Here is a 16,559-nt window from a genome sequence, read left to right on the forward strand (position 1 = left end):
TCAGTGTAATGCACAATAAATGCTTGTTCAGTTGTTGCCTCTGCCAAGGATGTTATATTTCAGCTATTGATCATTTGTTTATCTATCAATTCTCTTATTTCAATCACTAGAGAACAAGTTTTAAATTACTTTTGTAGATCCAGACATTTGCTACTAAAATACAAAATTATGTAATTGTGCCTCTGGGGTTTTTGATTATATTTTGCAATATAAGTTAAAGGAGGGAATTATGGTACCTTGCCAGTTAGGATATATTTTTGACACATATTAACATGAATATTTGCAGTTTCTATGATGAAAACATCTACCTTCCCTCAGTCTTTCCATTTTCATTCACTTCTGGATGCACATACAGACTTAAAAATTCAAAATGTTTGTTTTATATGCTTTTTTTTGGTACAACATTTGTTTTCATTGATATACAATACAATCTCTGTTATACATAGGAAACCTGATGTTTCATCATATTTACACAGTCTGTTTTAGAAAAATTTTGGTTGGATGAGCAGTGATATAATCACACTTCTTCTTCTGTCGATTAAAAGGAATATTTCCTGAGTCACTTACTCCAGAAGTTAGTTGCTCAACCTGGCCAGTCCCCAGCCTATAAAGCAGCAGCCTCCAGCACAGTGAAGTTCAGTGAATTCAACGAGGAAACATGACGACTTTCAACCTGAGCATTCTACTAAGCCTGGCGGCTGCAGTTTACTGTATGCCGATATCACAGGTTACAAATCAAGATGAGAGTTTTGCAGAGGTATGTATGCTTGCTTTTCTGCTTAATGCATGTATACTATTTTACAATATTAGATCAGTACAACTGATGCACATCAGTATGAAGAATCTAACACTTGTATTTTCTTGCAGAACTACCTGAAGACATTTTTCAACCTGACAGAGGAGAGCGGTCCAGCTGTCAGACGAGGGATCAGTCCGGTGACCAAGAAGCTGGCTGAGATGCAAAGATTCTTTGGCCTCCATGTCACCGGGACACTGGACACTGAAACCATAGCCATGATGAAGAAGCCCCGTTGTGGCGTTCCAGATGGCAACATCGCCAGTTTCTCCATTACTGGAAAAGACTACAAGTGGGAGAAAAACAGCCTTACCTACAGGTGCAGGATCTGAAGAATGTGTTAGAGAGAAATGTGGGCACAACTTGTGATAAGTATATTCAGTTTTTTTTCATTGTCCTACAGGATTGAGAACTACACACCTGATATGACCATTTCAGAGGTGGACGACTCCATGGAGAAAGCGCTGCAGGTTTGGGCCAAAGTCACTCCCCTGACATTTACGAGAATCTACAGTGGCACCGCGGACATCATGATCTCCTTCGGCCGCCAATGTGAGTGCAAAAGAAACAGGAGCAGACTCTCTCTCTCTCTCTCCCGCTCTCTCAGTTTACTGATAGGTCCTAGAAAGCATCTTAGCTTTAATTAGGTGTTTGCTGAGTCTTGAATCTCATTGGACAGCTGATCTATGATAGCAGGATGCAGAGGATGCTTTTTTTTTTAAACTGTTGTCATTTGTTAGTTTTTACTGGAAACCAGTTAGTGCTTTGTATCTGTATTTGGTTTAGAAAATCTGACCTGAATTTGCTCCCACTCAACAGCTCATGGAGATTATTACCCCTTTGACGGCCCTGGTGGCTTTATCGCTCACGCCTTCGCCCCGTCTCCTGGCATCGGAGGGGATGTTCATTTTGATGATGATGAGACCTTCACCTTCCGTTCCAACACAGGTGAGTTTGCTATTCATACAGAAAATAGTCTTACTAACTACTCTATCAGTGTGTTTGACTTGAAGCTGTAACTCACCTGTAAATCTGTTTATTCTGCTGTAGGCTACGTCCTGTTCATTATAGCTGCCCATGAGTTCGGCCACTCCCTGGGCTTGTCTCACTCTGAGGATCCTGGTGCCCTCATGAACTCCAGATACACATACAGAAACCCTGAAACCTTTGTTCTGCCCCGTGGTGATGTCAAAGGCATCCAGTCTCTCTATGGTTAGTATTAGCTGGATCACAAATACTTTGCCAAAATCCCTGATGAAGGACTTGCAGACAAAAGTCACTGAGTTCACATGCAATATGACATTGGTTTTATTTTACCTCCAGGTCCAAACCCTGATAAGGATCCTAACCCTGGACCCACATCCCCCACCACCCCCGATGCCTGTGATTCAACCATGGTCTTGGATGCTGTTGTCACCGTGAGAGGAGAGATGTTATTCTTCAAGGACAGGTAGCTGAATGCTCAAATATCTGGTACAATATTTTTTTCCCCACTGAAGATCTGGCCTGTGAGCTGATTTCTGATTTGAATGTGCATTCTTAGCTTCATGTGGCGTAGCCACCCCCAGAGCACCACACCTCAGCAGTTTCTCATCGCAAACCTCTGGCCCGATGCCCCAGACAGTATCGATGCTGCTTATGAGAGCCATCACTTAGACAGGGTGCTTGTCTTTAAAGGTATGTGTTCTCTGTGTCCACCTAGAGATACTATTATGTCGCACTGTTTTCAAGTCAAGATCATTTATCTTTACTTATGTTCACTGAAAAATATTTTCTTTTGATTTTTCACTTCCGCAGGTCCCAAAGTTTGGGCGTTCAGCGGCTATGACCTCGTACAAGGCTATCCAAAGTCAATCTCCAGTTTCGGTCTGCACAAAACCCTGAAGAAAGTTGACGCTGCTCTCTACGATGTGCACTCTGGCAAGACTCTGTTCTTTGTCGGCAGCAATTACTACAGGTGTGTTCACAGTAATTTCGGTGACTGCCTTAGGTAGGATGTTGATGCAAATCTTTAAAGAGTGAATCATTCTAATACCCGTCTATGTTCCTTCAGTTATGATGAGGCCAAGAAGACTATGGACCAGGGATTCCCCAAACATGTTGATCATGTCTTCTCTGGACTGACCAGCAAGGTCACTGCAGCTTTCCAGTACAGAGGTGAGTGGCAATTCAAGCTCATTCATACTTTTCCAAGACAAGATGAAAATGTCTTTCCAGACATTGCCTGAAACAGGAACTAACATCCCTCATCTGTGCTCTGCAGGTTATAGTTACATCTACAGTGGACCCTACATGTTCGAGTACAGCATGAGAAGCGGCAGATTGTACCGCACGCTCAGTAACAGTTACTTCTTACAATGCACTAACTACTAGACCCCTTTACCTATGCTGTCAATGTAGCTCCTCTTCACGAAAATGAAGGCACCAAAGATGAAAAAAAAACATCCATGATATGTAATTTATATATTTTATAACATATAATTATATTGTCACACATTGATGGGTAAACTAGGTTTATGCCTTTTCCCAGAAAAGCACCTTATGTTTTTTTTTTTACTTTTTTAAATTATCATTTTGTGATTTCAGTTAGTTTTTTTTTGTTGATTTAACATCATATTATTTTATTTTATTGAAGTAATATTCACTGTTTTAGTATTGCTGTTGTGTTCACTGAAGTTTAACCGAATGTATGTATTCAGGATGTTTACAAAACTGTGACACAGTCAAAATGTATTGGTGCGTGAATTAGCAAATAAAAATTGTTTACATATATTTTGATTGTGTTTTGTTATTTAGAATGTACATCAATATTTGCCATGAGCTTCCTTTATATATATATATATACTGTATATTGTTTTACTTTTCAATTAGTCAGTCAAATACATTATAAGGGCTGGGCACAATTTATTAGACATATTTTTCATCAAAAGAAGTTTATAAAATATACAGTAATATATGGAGTTTGTTCTTCATGAGACCCTCCAGCACCTGGATCAGCTGCAGGCCCAGGTCATAGTCCAGTAGAGACACAGGTGCTGATGCTCATCAAGAGCTGCCTCCCTTTCTGATCCTCAAACATTAGAACAAAGAAGAGGATGAGGAACAGAAACTCCAGTGATAATTCGAATCCAATCAAATATTATTCGTATAGCCCATATTCACAAATCACAATTTGTCTCATAGGGCTTTAACAAGGTTTGACCATGGGTTTGACATCATCTGACCATAACCCTCAACAAGAGTAAGGGTTAGGGTTAGGGTTAAACCTTTTTTTAAAAAAACTTTTAATAGGGTAAAAAGACAAGGAAACCTCAGAGAGAGCCACATGTATTTACAACATTGATTAGAAGAAACAGTTGCATAATGGAAATTAAATGAATTGAGGAGTTATTGTCAGAAATGGTGGAGTATCTGAGTAGACATATTGTATATCAAGCAGTCTTGTTGATATAATAGTCCAAGATCAGCTGCTGCCACAATCAGGATCCACCACTACAATCAGATGCCACCATAGTCCACAATCCATCAACATGATCCACTGCCGCCATCAGGATCCACCATCAACTGCCACCTCGATCAGGGTCCACCACCACGATCAGCTGCAAAAAACGATACAGGATCTGCCAATACAATCACGATCAGCCAACACGATACAGGATACGGCAGAGAGAATAGAGGGACGTACCTAGGGATGTGGACGCCCCCACATCCCTAGGTACATCCCTAACCCCTCCCCCTCCCTGTGAGGGTGTATCGGTTTCCGGTTTCCGGTCTCTCCTGACCCCTGCCGTTTGGTCGCAAGAACATACAAATAAAGTTTTTTACATATTTTTTTTACATGCAGTATATACATATATATTGGAGATGAGTTTCTCTGAAGATTAAAGGGCATTTATTCTTTGAAAAGGGTAGTGGCTCCTACTCTGCTCCTTGCATGTTCTGCCTGGGGTATTTACGATGTATGCTCCTCATCGGCTCTGCCTGCGACACACACACACACACTTGTCATTTGTGTAATAATCTTTCCAAACTGATGTCACTCCTCTTTGAAAAAACTCTGTAGAGTATGGTGTGACATGGTGTAACATGGAGTACGGTATTATTCCCGATGAAATTATATCCGCTGTAGCTGAATTAAATCGCCAACCGTACAACTAGGCAGATAATCTTTTTTTAATTAATCAATTGATTCTTGAATACAATGATTCTACCGATCAAAATAACGCAGATTTTGGCAGAGGAAATCCTCTGGTTGAGGTTCACCTCAAAATAATGGCGAAGCAGATTCCCCCGGTTCGCCTTGAAATATTCCCCCAGAACCTGTCGCGATATCACATGTCTGTTTTAATCATCAAGAGGTTAGAGTGATGTTGAATCTCCCTCATCCCAGCAACACGGCCGATTATGCAAACTATTTTTCAGACGTGGTAGGTAGTGCTGATCAGTTGTTGGGAATAGCCCTCTCGGGGGTAAGACGCAACGTTGTGGTACAGCTAGAGCTGGTCGGCGATCACGTCCAAAGTCACGTTTTTAACATCGTGAACGTTGATCTTTCAGCGGCTTTTACGGGGTTGTTAGAACGTATAGTGCAATCAAATCAGGCTCTGATGACAGACGCTAACTTACAGCTGGTTATTCAAGTGCTGAGGAACCGCAGAAGCTGTTGAGACAGAGTTTAGCTACTTGTCTTTTAGCAGGATTCACCACGGCCTATGTGCGTCTTAAACTGTTATTTGGAACGGATGCAAGTGAACATCCTCTATACCGATACAGACAGTGTGATATACATGTAAAAAGACATCGAGACCCCCCTGGAATTAGGTCATTACATGGGGGATCAGACGGACGAGCTAGGGGGTGACATTATTGAGGAATTTGTGAGCGCCAGTCCCAAGAGTTATGGTTACAAAACAAAAAACAAGAAAGTTGTGCCAAGGGCACCACGCAGACTCTGGAGTGCTGTTAAAAGGTACATTTTGACAGCCTCCTCGAGCTGGTGACGGGCTATCTTCGGGGGTCCGAAGAAGTCACAGACCCCCACGGCACAACATCAAGCGTGATAAAAGGGGATTTGTGTTAAAAAACTCTGCATTTGTCAAAAAGTTTAGGGTGGTGTACGACAAAAGACTTCTCTTTGTTGACGGCACCACTCTGCCTTTCAGGTATTAGACAAAACAAAACAAAAACAGGTCACTTACTTACCTCTAGTGAGTTTGTTGTAAAGACCGCGACCATCCCGAAACAACAACACCGCAGCGCTAACCGATTTGCAGCGGTGGGTAGCATGTAGCCTAGCTCCTTAGCCTGAGCTAACCAGGTAATGTTGAGCTCTGCGGGCGTGGCTCAGCTGTCAGTCTTCACTCGCGCTCCTCCTCTTTGCCCATTTATTGGTTAGCCAGGAACTAGGAGGAGTCAGCACCGACAAGATGGCGCCGGGTGAACGCCTACTGCGAGCCTCATTTGCCCTCTTCAGAAACCAACGGGTGACGTCACGGACACTACATCCATCTATATATACAGTCTATGTTTCAGGTCCAAATACTTTTCACCGTCTCCGGGAATGAAAAACTCTATGGGTCCCCCGCCCGTGATGGCGGACAGGCGAAATATTAAGGCTATGATCTTATCTTCGATATCTTATCTGTCATGGGTACAAGAATAAATCCAACTCTGATGATTTCTGATGTAAAAGAGCCATAGTTCATTAAAAAAGATATCCTCGCTCGCAGACCTCCTCCTTTCAGATCCGCTTCTGGCGACTGACGACTTCTTCTTGCGTGCTTTGTGCTTTTTATAAGCGGATGAAACGCATTCACCAGGCGGTCTCCTTCTCAATCTGCGCGATAACACCATCAATCCCCCAGATCCCTCATGATTGTCAGCCGAGTCATCACGTTGGAGACTATGTTACCTGCAACGTTTTTGAGATGAGGTTTAGCAATGGCGAAACCTTTTTTAATCAGAAGGGAAACAAAGCAAAACAATCTGGAGAAAATGGATCCTATGCCTCGTCCGTACATGACAGGTGCCCCGTACAAAACGGATACAGCCTCTCCTACCTGGCTTTCGTAGTAATGCACCATACCGTGAGGGTCTTCTCTCAGATGCACCATTTGTTTTTTATTTTATTTTACTGGGCGGGTTTAAAGTGGAGTTTTACGATAGTTTTACCAAATAGAAAATTCACGTTCCTGTCGGCATCCATTTTTAACCTCGATGCGAATACTTTTGATGTAGCTCTTTGACACCGGTACGTAGTGTATAGTATGATGCCTGATATGCACAGAGTCTCCAAAATCACCTTTGACGTTCACCACACACAGAAGAGGTGAGTAACGGTCACCGACCGCTTGATACTGACTGATGTCGGTGTAGATAAACAGGTTATATATACCCGTTTTCAAATCGCTGGGGTAGGTGCAGGAGATGGTCCACCATTCCCCCGCCTTCAGATCCTATAAGGGTTTTGTATTCTGAGTGTGTTTATTTTGTCCGCCTCTTTATTAAGAGTGTTTTCTGTTATTACCTTTGCCTGTTTGTCTGAGTTGTTTCGGTGTCCCTGTGTTCTGTTTCCTGTTTTATTTTGTAGTCTCTGTTCCTAGTGTGTTTTCTTTCTTCACTTCCTGTCTGTGATTGTCTGCACCAGTCCTCATGTGTTCCACCTATGTCCAATTGCCCCTGCCTTCCCTGTGTGTGGATATAAGTCTCTGTGCTTCCCCTTGTCGGTTCGTTGTCTAAATACCTGTCGTTATGTCCTGTCGTGATCTCCTGTGCTTTTTGTTTCCTGAGCTCCCGTCCTCTGCATCTCCTTGTGTAAGCCTCCAGTGTTTTCACCCTGTGTGCTTTTGTTTGTTGGTTGCATAAGACTTTTTTTTCTCCATTAAAAGACACTTTTTGTTAAACTCTGCATCCTGTGTCCATCTGCCGCACACTTTCTGACAGATCCAGCATGTAGGACAAGGGGGGATAGACGCGGATTCTGTGCTGACCATCGCCCGTCAAGTCAAAGCGTCTGGTCACATTGTTGTAATTAATGTCGGCGCTCCTATCATACTTTCTGAGCGCCGGGACTAGTTGCTCAATGAGTTCTTTGGGGCGGGTAAAGTATCCTATGCTCACCAGAGGCTGCTGATCGTCTTTATTAACGTTGTTGAGTTCAAAATAAGACAAGATCGGGGGTAGATTATACCAGGTGTGGGGGTATACTATCTCGCAAACACCCACCATCCATTGCTCAGCTCTATGCCTTTAGCCAGATCCACTGTGTAAGCCCAACTGGTGTTTTGAAACACATCCTTGCTGGCGTTGGAGGGTAGGGTGATGTGCGGTTACATTTTACACTTCTTGGTGTCGAATCGAACATGTGATTACCACCCTGCGCTCTCTCTCTCTCTCTCTCTCTCTCTCTCTCTCTCTCTCTCTCTCTCTCTCTCTCTCTCTCTCTCTCTGTGTGTGTGTGTGTGACCACAGGCAGAACATGCAAGGAGCAGAGTAGGAGCCACTACCCATTTCAAAGAATAAATGCCCTTTAATCTTCAGAGAAACTCATCTCCAATATATATAAAAATATACTTTATTTGTATGTTCATGGGACCAAATGGCAGGGGTCAGGAAACCGACACACCCTCATAGGGAGGGGGAGGGGTGGGCCTAGGGGCGGACTTTGATGACATGCAGCACCTGATTGGTCGAGGGGCATGGGGTCAAAAGTTCAACCTGTCACTTTGACATACAATGTCCCTCTTTTCTCTCTAACTCCAATACGATCACGATCTCTGATTTGCGAAACACCATCATGATCCACGATGTGGCCGCAGCTGCAGTCCGGGATCTGCAAACAATAAAGCACAAGGACTCCAGGAAAGAAGTCAAGTCAGTAATATGGATGATGAGACATCAATGTCTATAATGTGGATAAAGAGGGAGAAGAGGAAAGAGAAGCTCCATGTGTCATGTGTCCCCCAACATTCTAGACCTATAGCAGGATAACTAAGAGCAGGTCCAAGACAAGCCTGAACCAGCTCTAACTATGAGCTTTATCATATAGAAAGGTTTTAAGCCTACTCTTAAACGTACAGAGTAGGCGAACTGAAACTGGGGTATGATTCCACAGGAAACGAGCTTGAGAGAGCTGGCTCCTCCTCTACTTTTAGAGACTTTAGGGCCTAACAAGGTGCAACATCCTCAGTCCTCGGTCCGAAAAACTACCAAAAAACCTCAGAGAGACACATGTGAGGGATCCCGCTCCCAGGACAGTTGTTTGTAGAACACATTGTCTTGGGGTACATGTCTGAATGTTAACATTGACTGTGTGTGTGTGTGTGTGTGTGTGTGTGTGTGTGTGTGTGTGTGTGTGTGTGTGTGTGTGTGTGTGTGTGTGTGTGTGTGTGTGTACATAAAAACTCAACAATTCATGGAGAACATTTCACCAAACTTGGTGGGTATCTCCAGATGATTAAGGTCAAGGTCAACAAAAAATATGGTCCGGAAAACAAATTGTCAAATATATGCCAGATAACAGGGCTGGAGAGTCAATCTAAAGTATATATTCCCCCAGCATATGATATCATATGATTAGTGACATCATTAAAAAGTCACAATCAAGTCAGGAAATGATGTCATGCATAGTTTAAAAATAAATCTTATGATATCTCTGCATCACATTGACACGCCGAGATGATCATATGGTAGGAATGACATCATCATGATGTCACTATATGAAATGGCTTTATTACTATATTAAGTCTTGCCTGAAGATGGTTGCCTCTGATTGGTGCGTTGCCTCTGCTGAAATGTGTCCTTTTGTGTTGACTGTACTGAAATGACTAACTAAAGTCTGGAATATTTTTTAGGGGAGCTGTAGCTAAACATTGTCTGTAGGTTTGTCATTTGATTGTTCCTATAACATATTGATTAGAGCACCTTTGAAAAAATAAAAATACCTCTACAGACATATTCTAGAGGAGGGAGTTCTCTGAGGTGTGGGGGGGATTTCCAACAATGTTAGCTCAGTATCCTGTGGGAGAAGTTGGCTGCAACCAACACCTGAAATCGTAATCCAGGAAACAGCAGTGGTGATTCATGCACATGTATTCAATCTGTATTCACTCAGGATATCATCAGTGCTGCACTTGTTTGTGTTGGAGGTACAATCTGCAGATATATATATATATATAAAACAAAAACATCAACAACAACAGCTCACATTTAGCAGTACATCACACTTTCCATTATGCTGATTTAACCTTGTAGCCTTTGTGAATTCATGTGCAAGACCTTTTGTCATACGTAATTTATTACCATTCATAAACAGGACAGCAGGAAAGGGCAACACGGTAGGAACACATCTGTAAAGATTCTCAGTCACCCAGGTCATCTTCAGGGGTTCAACATGTTCATCTGGTGTTTCTAGAGGACTTTTCACTGCTAATCCAAGAGGCTTCTTCAGTTCTGACTGACTAGTGGGAGGTTTCAGGTCTTTAACCTCTATGGGTCTTTACCTTTCTTAGGAGACATTGTGTTAAACATGCAGAACGTTAAATTGGATCTTCTACGCTGTGCCATCCGTTTGTGTAATAGTGGTTTTGTTTCCCCAATGTATATATCTGATAAATCCTTGTTGCATTGGACTAAATAAATCACATTGTTTGTGTTTGTGTCCGGGTGTTTGGGAGGATGAGATTCTGCCTAAGGTTGTTGTTGGGCTTGAAATGTACAGGTATGTTGTGTGTGAAGAAAATTCAGAGTTTTTCCGAGACTCCTTTTGTTCTCTTCTCTGTCAGTTTTGTTTCTTTGATGAGATGTGAAACATCTTCAAGAAACACAAGCAAATCCAGTTGCCCTTGAACACGTGTACAGCTCCTGAAGATATTATTGGAAACCTCGGCAGCAGTGTTTGGACTCTATGTACAAATTCAGATGAAGTTTGGTTCAACAAGAAGATTCCATGATCGCTTGTTTTAAAAACTTTATCAAACAGCGGTTTGTTTTTTTCATTTGTTCAGTGTCTTAATTCCAGAAACTCTGAAACATTTCACTCTGTGAATTTAAATAACAGCTGAAAATGGAAGAGTTCCATAAATATTGTACATCACCGAACTAATGGCACTCATACCTCCGCAAAGGCCCAGCAGTCCCCTTATGAAACCACAGATCTGGATTTTTATTTTGATCTGCACCAAATTGCACACACACATATATATCAGTCCTCTAAACATGTAAAAAAAATCATCAAGATCCATTAATTATTCTCAGAGAAATGAATACAAATGTTTAAAAAGACATACCTTGCAATGTTTAAGAAAGTGATAAAAAATCCAGATTCGTATCCACACCAAAGTTTATTGTGTTCTCTCCCAAGTTGTGTGGTAATCTGTTCAGTTGTTTTGTGTGTATAATAAAAATATATCCATATTTTAGATTCCCCTGGAGACACAACAGATATAATTGTTTGCGTGTATTAAATTACAGGTTTTTGTGTTAACTGTCAATGCTTGTTTCAAATTGTGTGAGAAATTTTAATTAGTTTTCTCAAAGTGCTATTTAATCCTCCATTTGTAAAAAGAAGAAGTACAATAAGGTATTTTTGATATACATCACAGACCTCATGTCAAATTGGTCACAGATTTTAACAAAAACATTTCAAATGTTGTGGTTGTATAAAAAGATTGTATTTGGAATTAATTAGAGTTTTGCTTTTTTCTCACTACATATTAATTTTCCCAGAATGTTTAAAGGTGAAGACATGAACTGCATCCCAGTGTCCAACCACAATCTATTCCGTCAGCAATAATGTATCTACACAATGTTACATTAATAGATATGATTCACATAAGGATGAATAAGAATTCCCCTCAGTTTATTCATTGACTCAGGTCATCATAACCTGACTGACACTTATCATGGATATAATGAAACCATGTTTAGCTAATTAATAGTGAGTCATAACCACAAACCTAATTGTTACATGATGAGATAAGTTGCTTGGCATGTTGATTGATCCCCAGTGGTAGCTACAAATATCCGTAAGGACTTTGTTATGGCTATAGTCTGGTTGGTTTAGAGATTAGATGGATTCTGTTGAAAACATGACCCAGCTTGCCGGTGTTTACTCAGAAAGGACATCGCTATGTTACCAGCAGAAACAGTAGCCCGAGGGGTAGAGAGGGCAAGGACCCTAAAATTTACTTCATTCAGCTTTAAGAATCAGTGTAGAACAAAAGCATATTACTCATATTTAGATTTTAAGAAACAAAGACATCAGCGATATGTTTAATACAAAATGACAAGGTATTGTATTCAAATATTCACATTAAACTGCTCAGAAACAACAGTGTATGAGTGTAAGTACTGAAGGTAGTCTGATAAAGTAGAGTGTCTACATTCTCTATATTGCCAGCATCAGAGTTTAATGGTTGCATTTTTCACATATGATTCTTGGCATCTAAACTTCCACATGACTTATTCTATTTATACAGTTTGCGGTTAAAACTATTTCAAAATCTGTTATTCCAGTAAGGAAATATCAAATGTCAAGTGTCATGTCATCATCGTCATGTTGAGCAAATCATAACCAATCCATAAATGGAATACTCCATACTCCCTGTGTCAGTGACTCAAAGAAGTAGTTGCCCAACACGCCCACTCGTCAACATTTCCTCAGCCTATATAACAGCTGGTCTCCAGTGCGGACACACAACAAAGAAAGGATGAGGTCTTCTACTGTGTGTCTTTTACTGAGCCTGGCAGTGGCAGTTTACTGTGTGCCAGTAGCAGAAATTACTGTGCAGGATGAAAGCTTGGCAGAGGTAAGTGTGCTTACTTTGCCTCGTCTGCATGCATTCTCGATATTTTGCATTTCAGATATGTTTTTGAATTCTCATCCTCTTTTACAGAGCTATCTGAAGACATTCTTCAACCTAACAGAGGAACAAGGTCCAGTATCCAGGCGGGGGATCAGTCCGGTGACCAAGAAGCTGTCTGAAATGCAGAGATTCTTTGGTCTCCAGATCACCGGGACGCTGGACACAGACACCATCTCCATGATGAAGAAGCCCCGCTGTGGCGTTCCAGATGGCAACATCGCCCGTTTCTCCACGTTTGGAAGCAACCTCAAGTGGGAGAAAAACAGCCTTACCTACAGGTGAATGGGCTGAAGAGAGAGTTTGAAAGGAAGAGTAATAGTAGTAAGTCCATTTAATAATACTGTTGCTGTCCTACAGGATTGAGAACTACACACCTGACATGTCCAGGTCAGAGGTGGACAACTCCATGGAGAAAGCGCTGCAGGTTTGGGCCAAAGTCACTCCCCTGAGATTTACGAGAATCTACAGTGGCACCGCGGACATCATGATCTCTTTCGGCCGCCGATGTGAGTGCAAAAGAACTTTACTTGTGTAAAAGTACAACACCAGAAAAAAGTATTATCCGCAAAATGCTACCCAAAGTATTCATCATGCAGATGGTTCCTTTCAGATTATCTTTTTTATTTGTAGGACATTAGTTATTATTACTAAATTAATGCATATAAGCACTGCCTAAATGTCATAGTCTTTTCACATGGAGACAATATTGATAACATACTTCTATGAATACAAGTATGATACAGAAAATAGCACTGCAGTATACTTGATAAGCTAAAATTTTGTATCTCACCCTGTCATTTAAATGTATCAGAGTAAAAAGCTTATCTTTCCCTCTGAAATGTGGTGGATTGGAAGTGTAAAGTATCTATAGATACTAAAGGGTATCACTCAATGACTGGCAGAAGATCTTTTTGTACTATGACAGCGTAGATTTATAGTGCACATCACTCAACACAACAAAGAGACAGCAGTCATTCCACAGTGACATGTCAGTGCTCCAAGCTATTTTTTTTTTCCACTGTTATTATTGGTCTATGAGTTGTTGAAAATGCTCTCTTTCCTCAGCTCATGTTTGTGTTAAAGATATATTAAGGCATATTTTTGTGTTGTGAAGTGCACAAACTTAGAGATGATCCAACAGTGAGCAATGGGATACGTTCCAAGCTTTCTTTCTGAAACAGAAATGCAACAAGTGCAGTAGAAAATAAGATCACAAAGTACTTTTAATCGCACTACAGATCTTTATTGTGTTGAAAATCTCATCTGAATCTGCTCTCACTCAACAGCTCATGGAGATTATTACCCCTTTGATGGCCGTGATGGCATTCTCGCTCACGCCTTCGCCCCGTCTCCTGGCATCGGAGGGGATGCTCATTTTGATGATGATGAGACCTTCACCTTCCGTTCCAACGCAGGTGAGTTTGTTATTTGCGATTTGCATAGTGAGATATTTGACAGCATCTGTCAGGATGTAAGTTGACATGCTGTAACTTGCCTGTAAATCTGTGTTTCCTGCTGTAGGCTATGTCCTCTTCATGGTAGCTGCCCATGAATTCGGCCACTCCCTGGGCTTGTCTCACTCTGATGATCCTGGTGCCCTCATGTACCCTACATACACATACAGAAACCCTGACACCTTCGTTCTGCCCCGTGATGATGTCAAAGGCATCCAGTCTCTCTATGGTTAGTACTGATTGCTGGATAATTGCTTCCTGTTTGCACAACCAGCACTCTGCAGATCTCTTGCACAATCCGTTGTGATGCATTTAATGTTTTATGCAATGTGATGCAGGGCTTTCTAAATACTCAGCAGCTCATCTTGTTTCAATTCCAGGTCCAAATCCTAAAAAGGATCCTTCTGAACCTACTGCCCCAACCACCCCTGACGCCTGTGATTCTACTATGGTATTGGATGCTGTCACCACCCTGAGAGGAGAGATGTTCTTCTTCAAAGACAGGTATCAAACATTTTGTCCACCAGAATGATACAACATCCAAATCTCTATTTTGATTGTTTCTTAACAGAACACTTGTGTTTACAGCTTCTTCTGGCGTAGCTACCCTCAGAGCAGGACACCTCAGCAAAGCCTCATCACAAACTTCTGGTCCAGTGCCCCCAACAACATCGACGCTGCTTATGAGAGCCGGCAGTCAGACAGAATCTTTTTCTTTAAAGGTACGTGTCCTCTGTGTCAGACGACACAAATCTGATTCTATTTTATTTCAAAGATACCAACGTTTTTAACTTTTTCGTTCCTACAGGTCGCAAAGTGTGGGCCTTTAGTGGCTATAATCCAGTGCGGGGCTATCCCAAAAGACTTACCAGTATTGGTCTGCCAAGATGGGTGAAGAAAATCGATGCAGCCCTCTATGACGTACAATCTGGCAAAACTCTGTTCTTTTCAGGCGAATATTACTACAGGTGTGTACAGAGTATAAATAATTTCCTGATTTAACAATAATGAATTATTTACCCCTTACCCTTATTGAATGCATCTAATTATTGCCTGTTTCTGCAGTTATGATGAGGTCAGGAAGACTATGGACCGAGGATTCCCCAAACGTGTTGATCAGACCTTCTCTGGACTGAAAAAGGTGACTGCAGCTTTCCAGTACAGAGGTGAGTAGAGAAATGACAAGATGTTCCCAGTTTGCCAGACAAACAGCAATCCTCAAAATGTTTGATGTTTTCTTGGTTCATGCACCAGCTCAATGTTGATGAGAAGACCAATACCACTCATACATCTGTGCATTGAGCAACAAGTTATTTTATCTACCTTGAGATGTCTATTACTACCTCTAAAGCTCCCTTTTGATGATGTCATATGTTTTTCTTTTTGTTTTTTTAATCAAAAGTGTGAAAAATTACTAGTTGTGGTTTTACAAAGTGCCATAGCGAAATAGGGTTTCCATCAGTTGCCTGGTAATCTCATTACAATGACTCAAGGAAACCCCCTCAGCCAAGTAATAGTCTGACCCATAGTCTCCAGTTATCAGTTTGGCATCAATTTTCTCTCACTATTGAAGCCATGCATGCATTTAACTAAACTATTCCCATCACAGACATTAACATTGAGCCTCTGTTCTGCAGGTTTTACATACATCTACAGTGGACCCTACATGTTTGAGTATGACCTGAGGACCGGGAGGTTGTACCGTGTATTGAGGAACAGCTACTTCTTGCGCTGCACTAACTTCTAGCACAGTTTACCATCTGAGTTGTTTATAGCCATTCGTGTGAATGAGAGTGAATGTACAACTACCAGTGTTAACCTATTTCCTTTTCGATTCTTACGATATCACTGCCAGAAGCTGAACAGGAAGTATTTGTAAGAACTGTGGAATGAAATGGCTTCTATATCAGTGATTGTAAATGTAAATATGACGCTTTGGAGACTGGTACTTCATTCAGTTATAGAACAATCCACAAATTAAATAAATCCAACTTTCATGCACTTCAAAAAATGATTAACAACAGGACATTTTAAAATATAATAGTTTATCAATACATAGTTAATACAACAATGAATTTGACACTTATTTAAGAAAACAATAAGATGCTAAATTCACATATTAGCTACATTACAAAATAAGAATTCCTATAAAATGTATTTTTTATTTAATTTGGGTTTGGATTTTCGTTTTATGTGCATGTTAAAATTGTAAAAGGTGACATAAATAAACAGTGTAGCATCACTAATTTACAAATACAAAATACATTGAATTGTTTTCATTTTGTGAATGTACATTTATTGGGAGATGTAAAAAACTTATAGAGAGAACTTGTTATGTACTGTACTCTTCATAAAGCGCGTAAGACTAAAAACACAAACTTGTATTCTGCAAATAAAAGTACAAACAAAGAACAAAGGAGGATATTGAGTTAATTTCATGTCATT

The 16,559-nt window shown here is 40.9% G+C and overlaps 2 protein-coding genes across 2 annotated transcripts; both read left to right on the forward strand.

The window, feature by feature from the left end:
* The first annotated feature begins 644 nt into the window (after nt 1-644).
* LOC118121993 (collagenase 3) lies at nt 645-3,568 on the forward strand. Its single transcript, XM_035178374.2, has 10 exons — nt 645-757; nt 868-1,115; nt 1,200-1,348; nt 1,616-1,744; nt 1,847-2,008; nt 2,120-2,246; nt 2,340-2,473; nt 2,594-2,753; nt 2,850-2,953; nt 3,060-3,568. Exons 1-10 carry the CDS (start codon nt 659-661, stop codon nt 3,167-3,169), a joined length of 1,422 nt encoding a protein of 473 aa, XP_035034265.2. The 5' UTR covers nt 645-658; the 3' UTR covers nt 3,170-3,568.
* Nucleotides 3,569-12,490: 8,922 nt separating this feature from the next.
* On the forward strand, nt 12,491-16,530 carry LOC118121994 (collagenase 3). The gene is made up of 10 exons (XM_035178375.1): nt 12,491-12,603; nt 12,691-12,938; nt 13,018-13,166; nt 13,947-14,075; nt 14,182-14,343; nt 14,495-14,618; nt 14,703-14,836; nt 14,923-15,082; nt 15,180-15,280; nt 15,752-16,530. The coding sequence occupies exons 1-10, from the start codon at nt 12,505-12,507 to the stop codon at nt 15,859-15,861; spliced, it is 1,416 nt and encodes a 471-aa protein (XP_035034266.1). The 5' UTR covers nt 12,491-12,504; the 3' UTR covers nt 15,862-16,530.
* Nucleotides 16,531-16,559: the final 29 nt, after the last annotated feature.

This window comes from Hippoglossus stenolepis, chromosome 15 (assembly GCF_022539355.2).
Source record: "Hippoglossus stenolepis isolate QCI-W04-F060 chromosome 15, HSTE1.2, whole genome shotgun sequence".
NCBI classification, from domain to species: domain Eukaryota; kingdom Metazoa; phylum Chordata; class Actinopteri; order Pleuronectiformes; family Pleuronectidae; genus Hippoglossus; species Hippoglossus stenolepis.

Coding starts and splice junctions, on each gene's coding strand:
- LOC118121993 (XM_035178374.2), top strand. CDS start 659: ATGACGACTTTCAACCTGAGCATTCTACTAAGCCTGGCGGCTGCAGTT. Junction 1,349..1,615: donor GATCTCCTTCGGCCGCCAAT/GTGAGTGCAAAA, acceptor CCCACTCAACAG/CTCATGGAGATTATTACCCC. Junction 1,745..1,846: donor CACCTTCCGTTCCAACACAG/GTGAGTTTGCTA, acceptor ATTCTGCTGTAG/GCTACGTCCTGTTCATTATA.
- LOC118121994 (XM_035178375.1), top strand. CDS start 12,505: ATGAGGTCTTCTACTGTGTGTCTTTTACTGAGCCTGGCAGTGGCAGTT. Junction 12,604..12,690: donor AGGATGAAAGCTTGGCAGAG/GTAAGTGTGCTT, acceptor CCTCTTTTACAG/AGCTATCTGAAGACATTCTT. Junction 13,167..13,946: donor GATCTCTTTCGGCCGCCGAT/GTGAGTGCAAAA, acceptor CTCACTCAACAG/CTCATGGAGATTATTACCCC.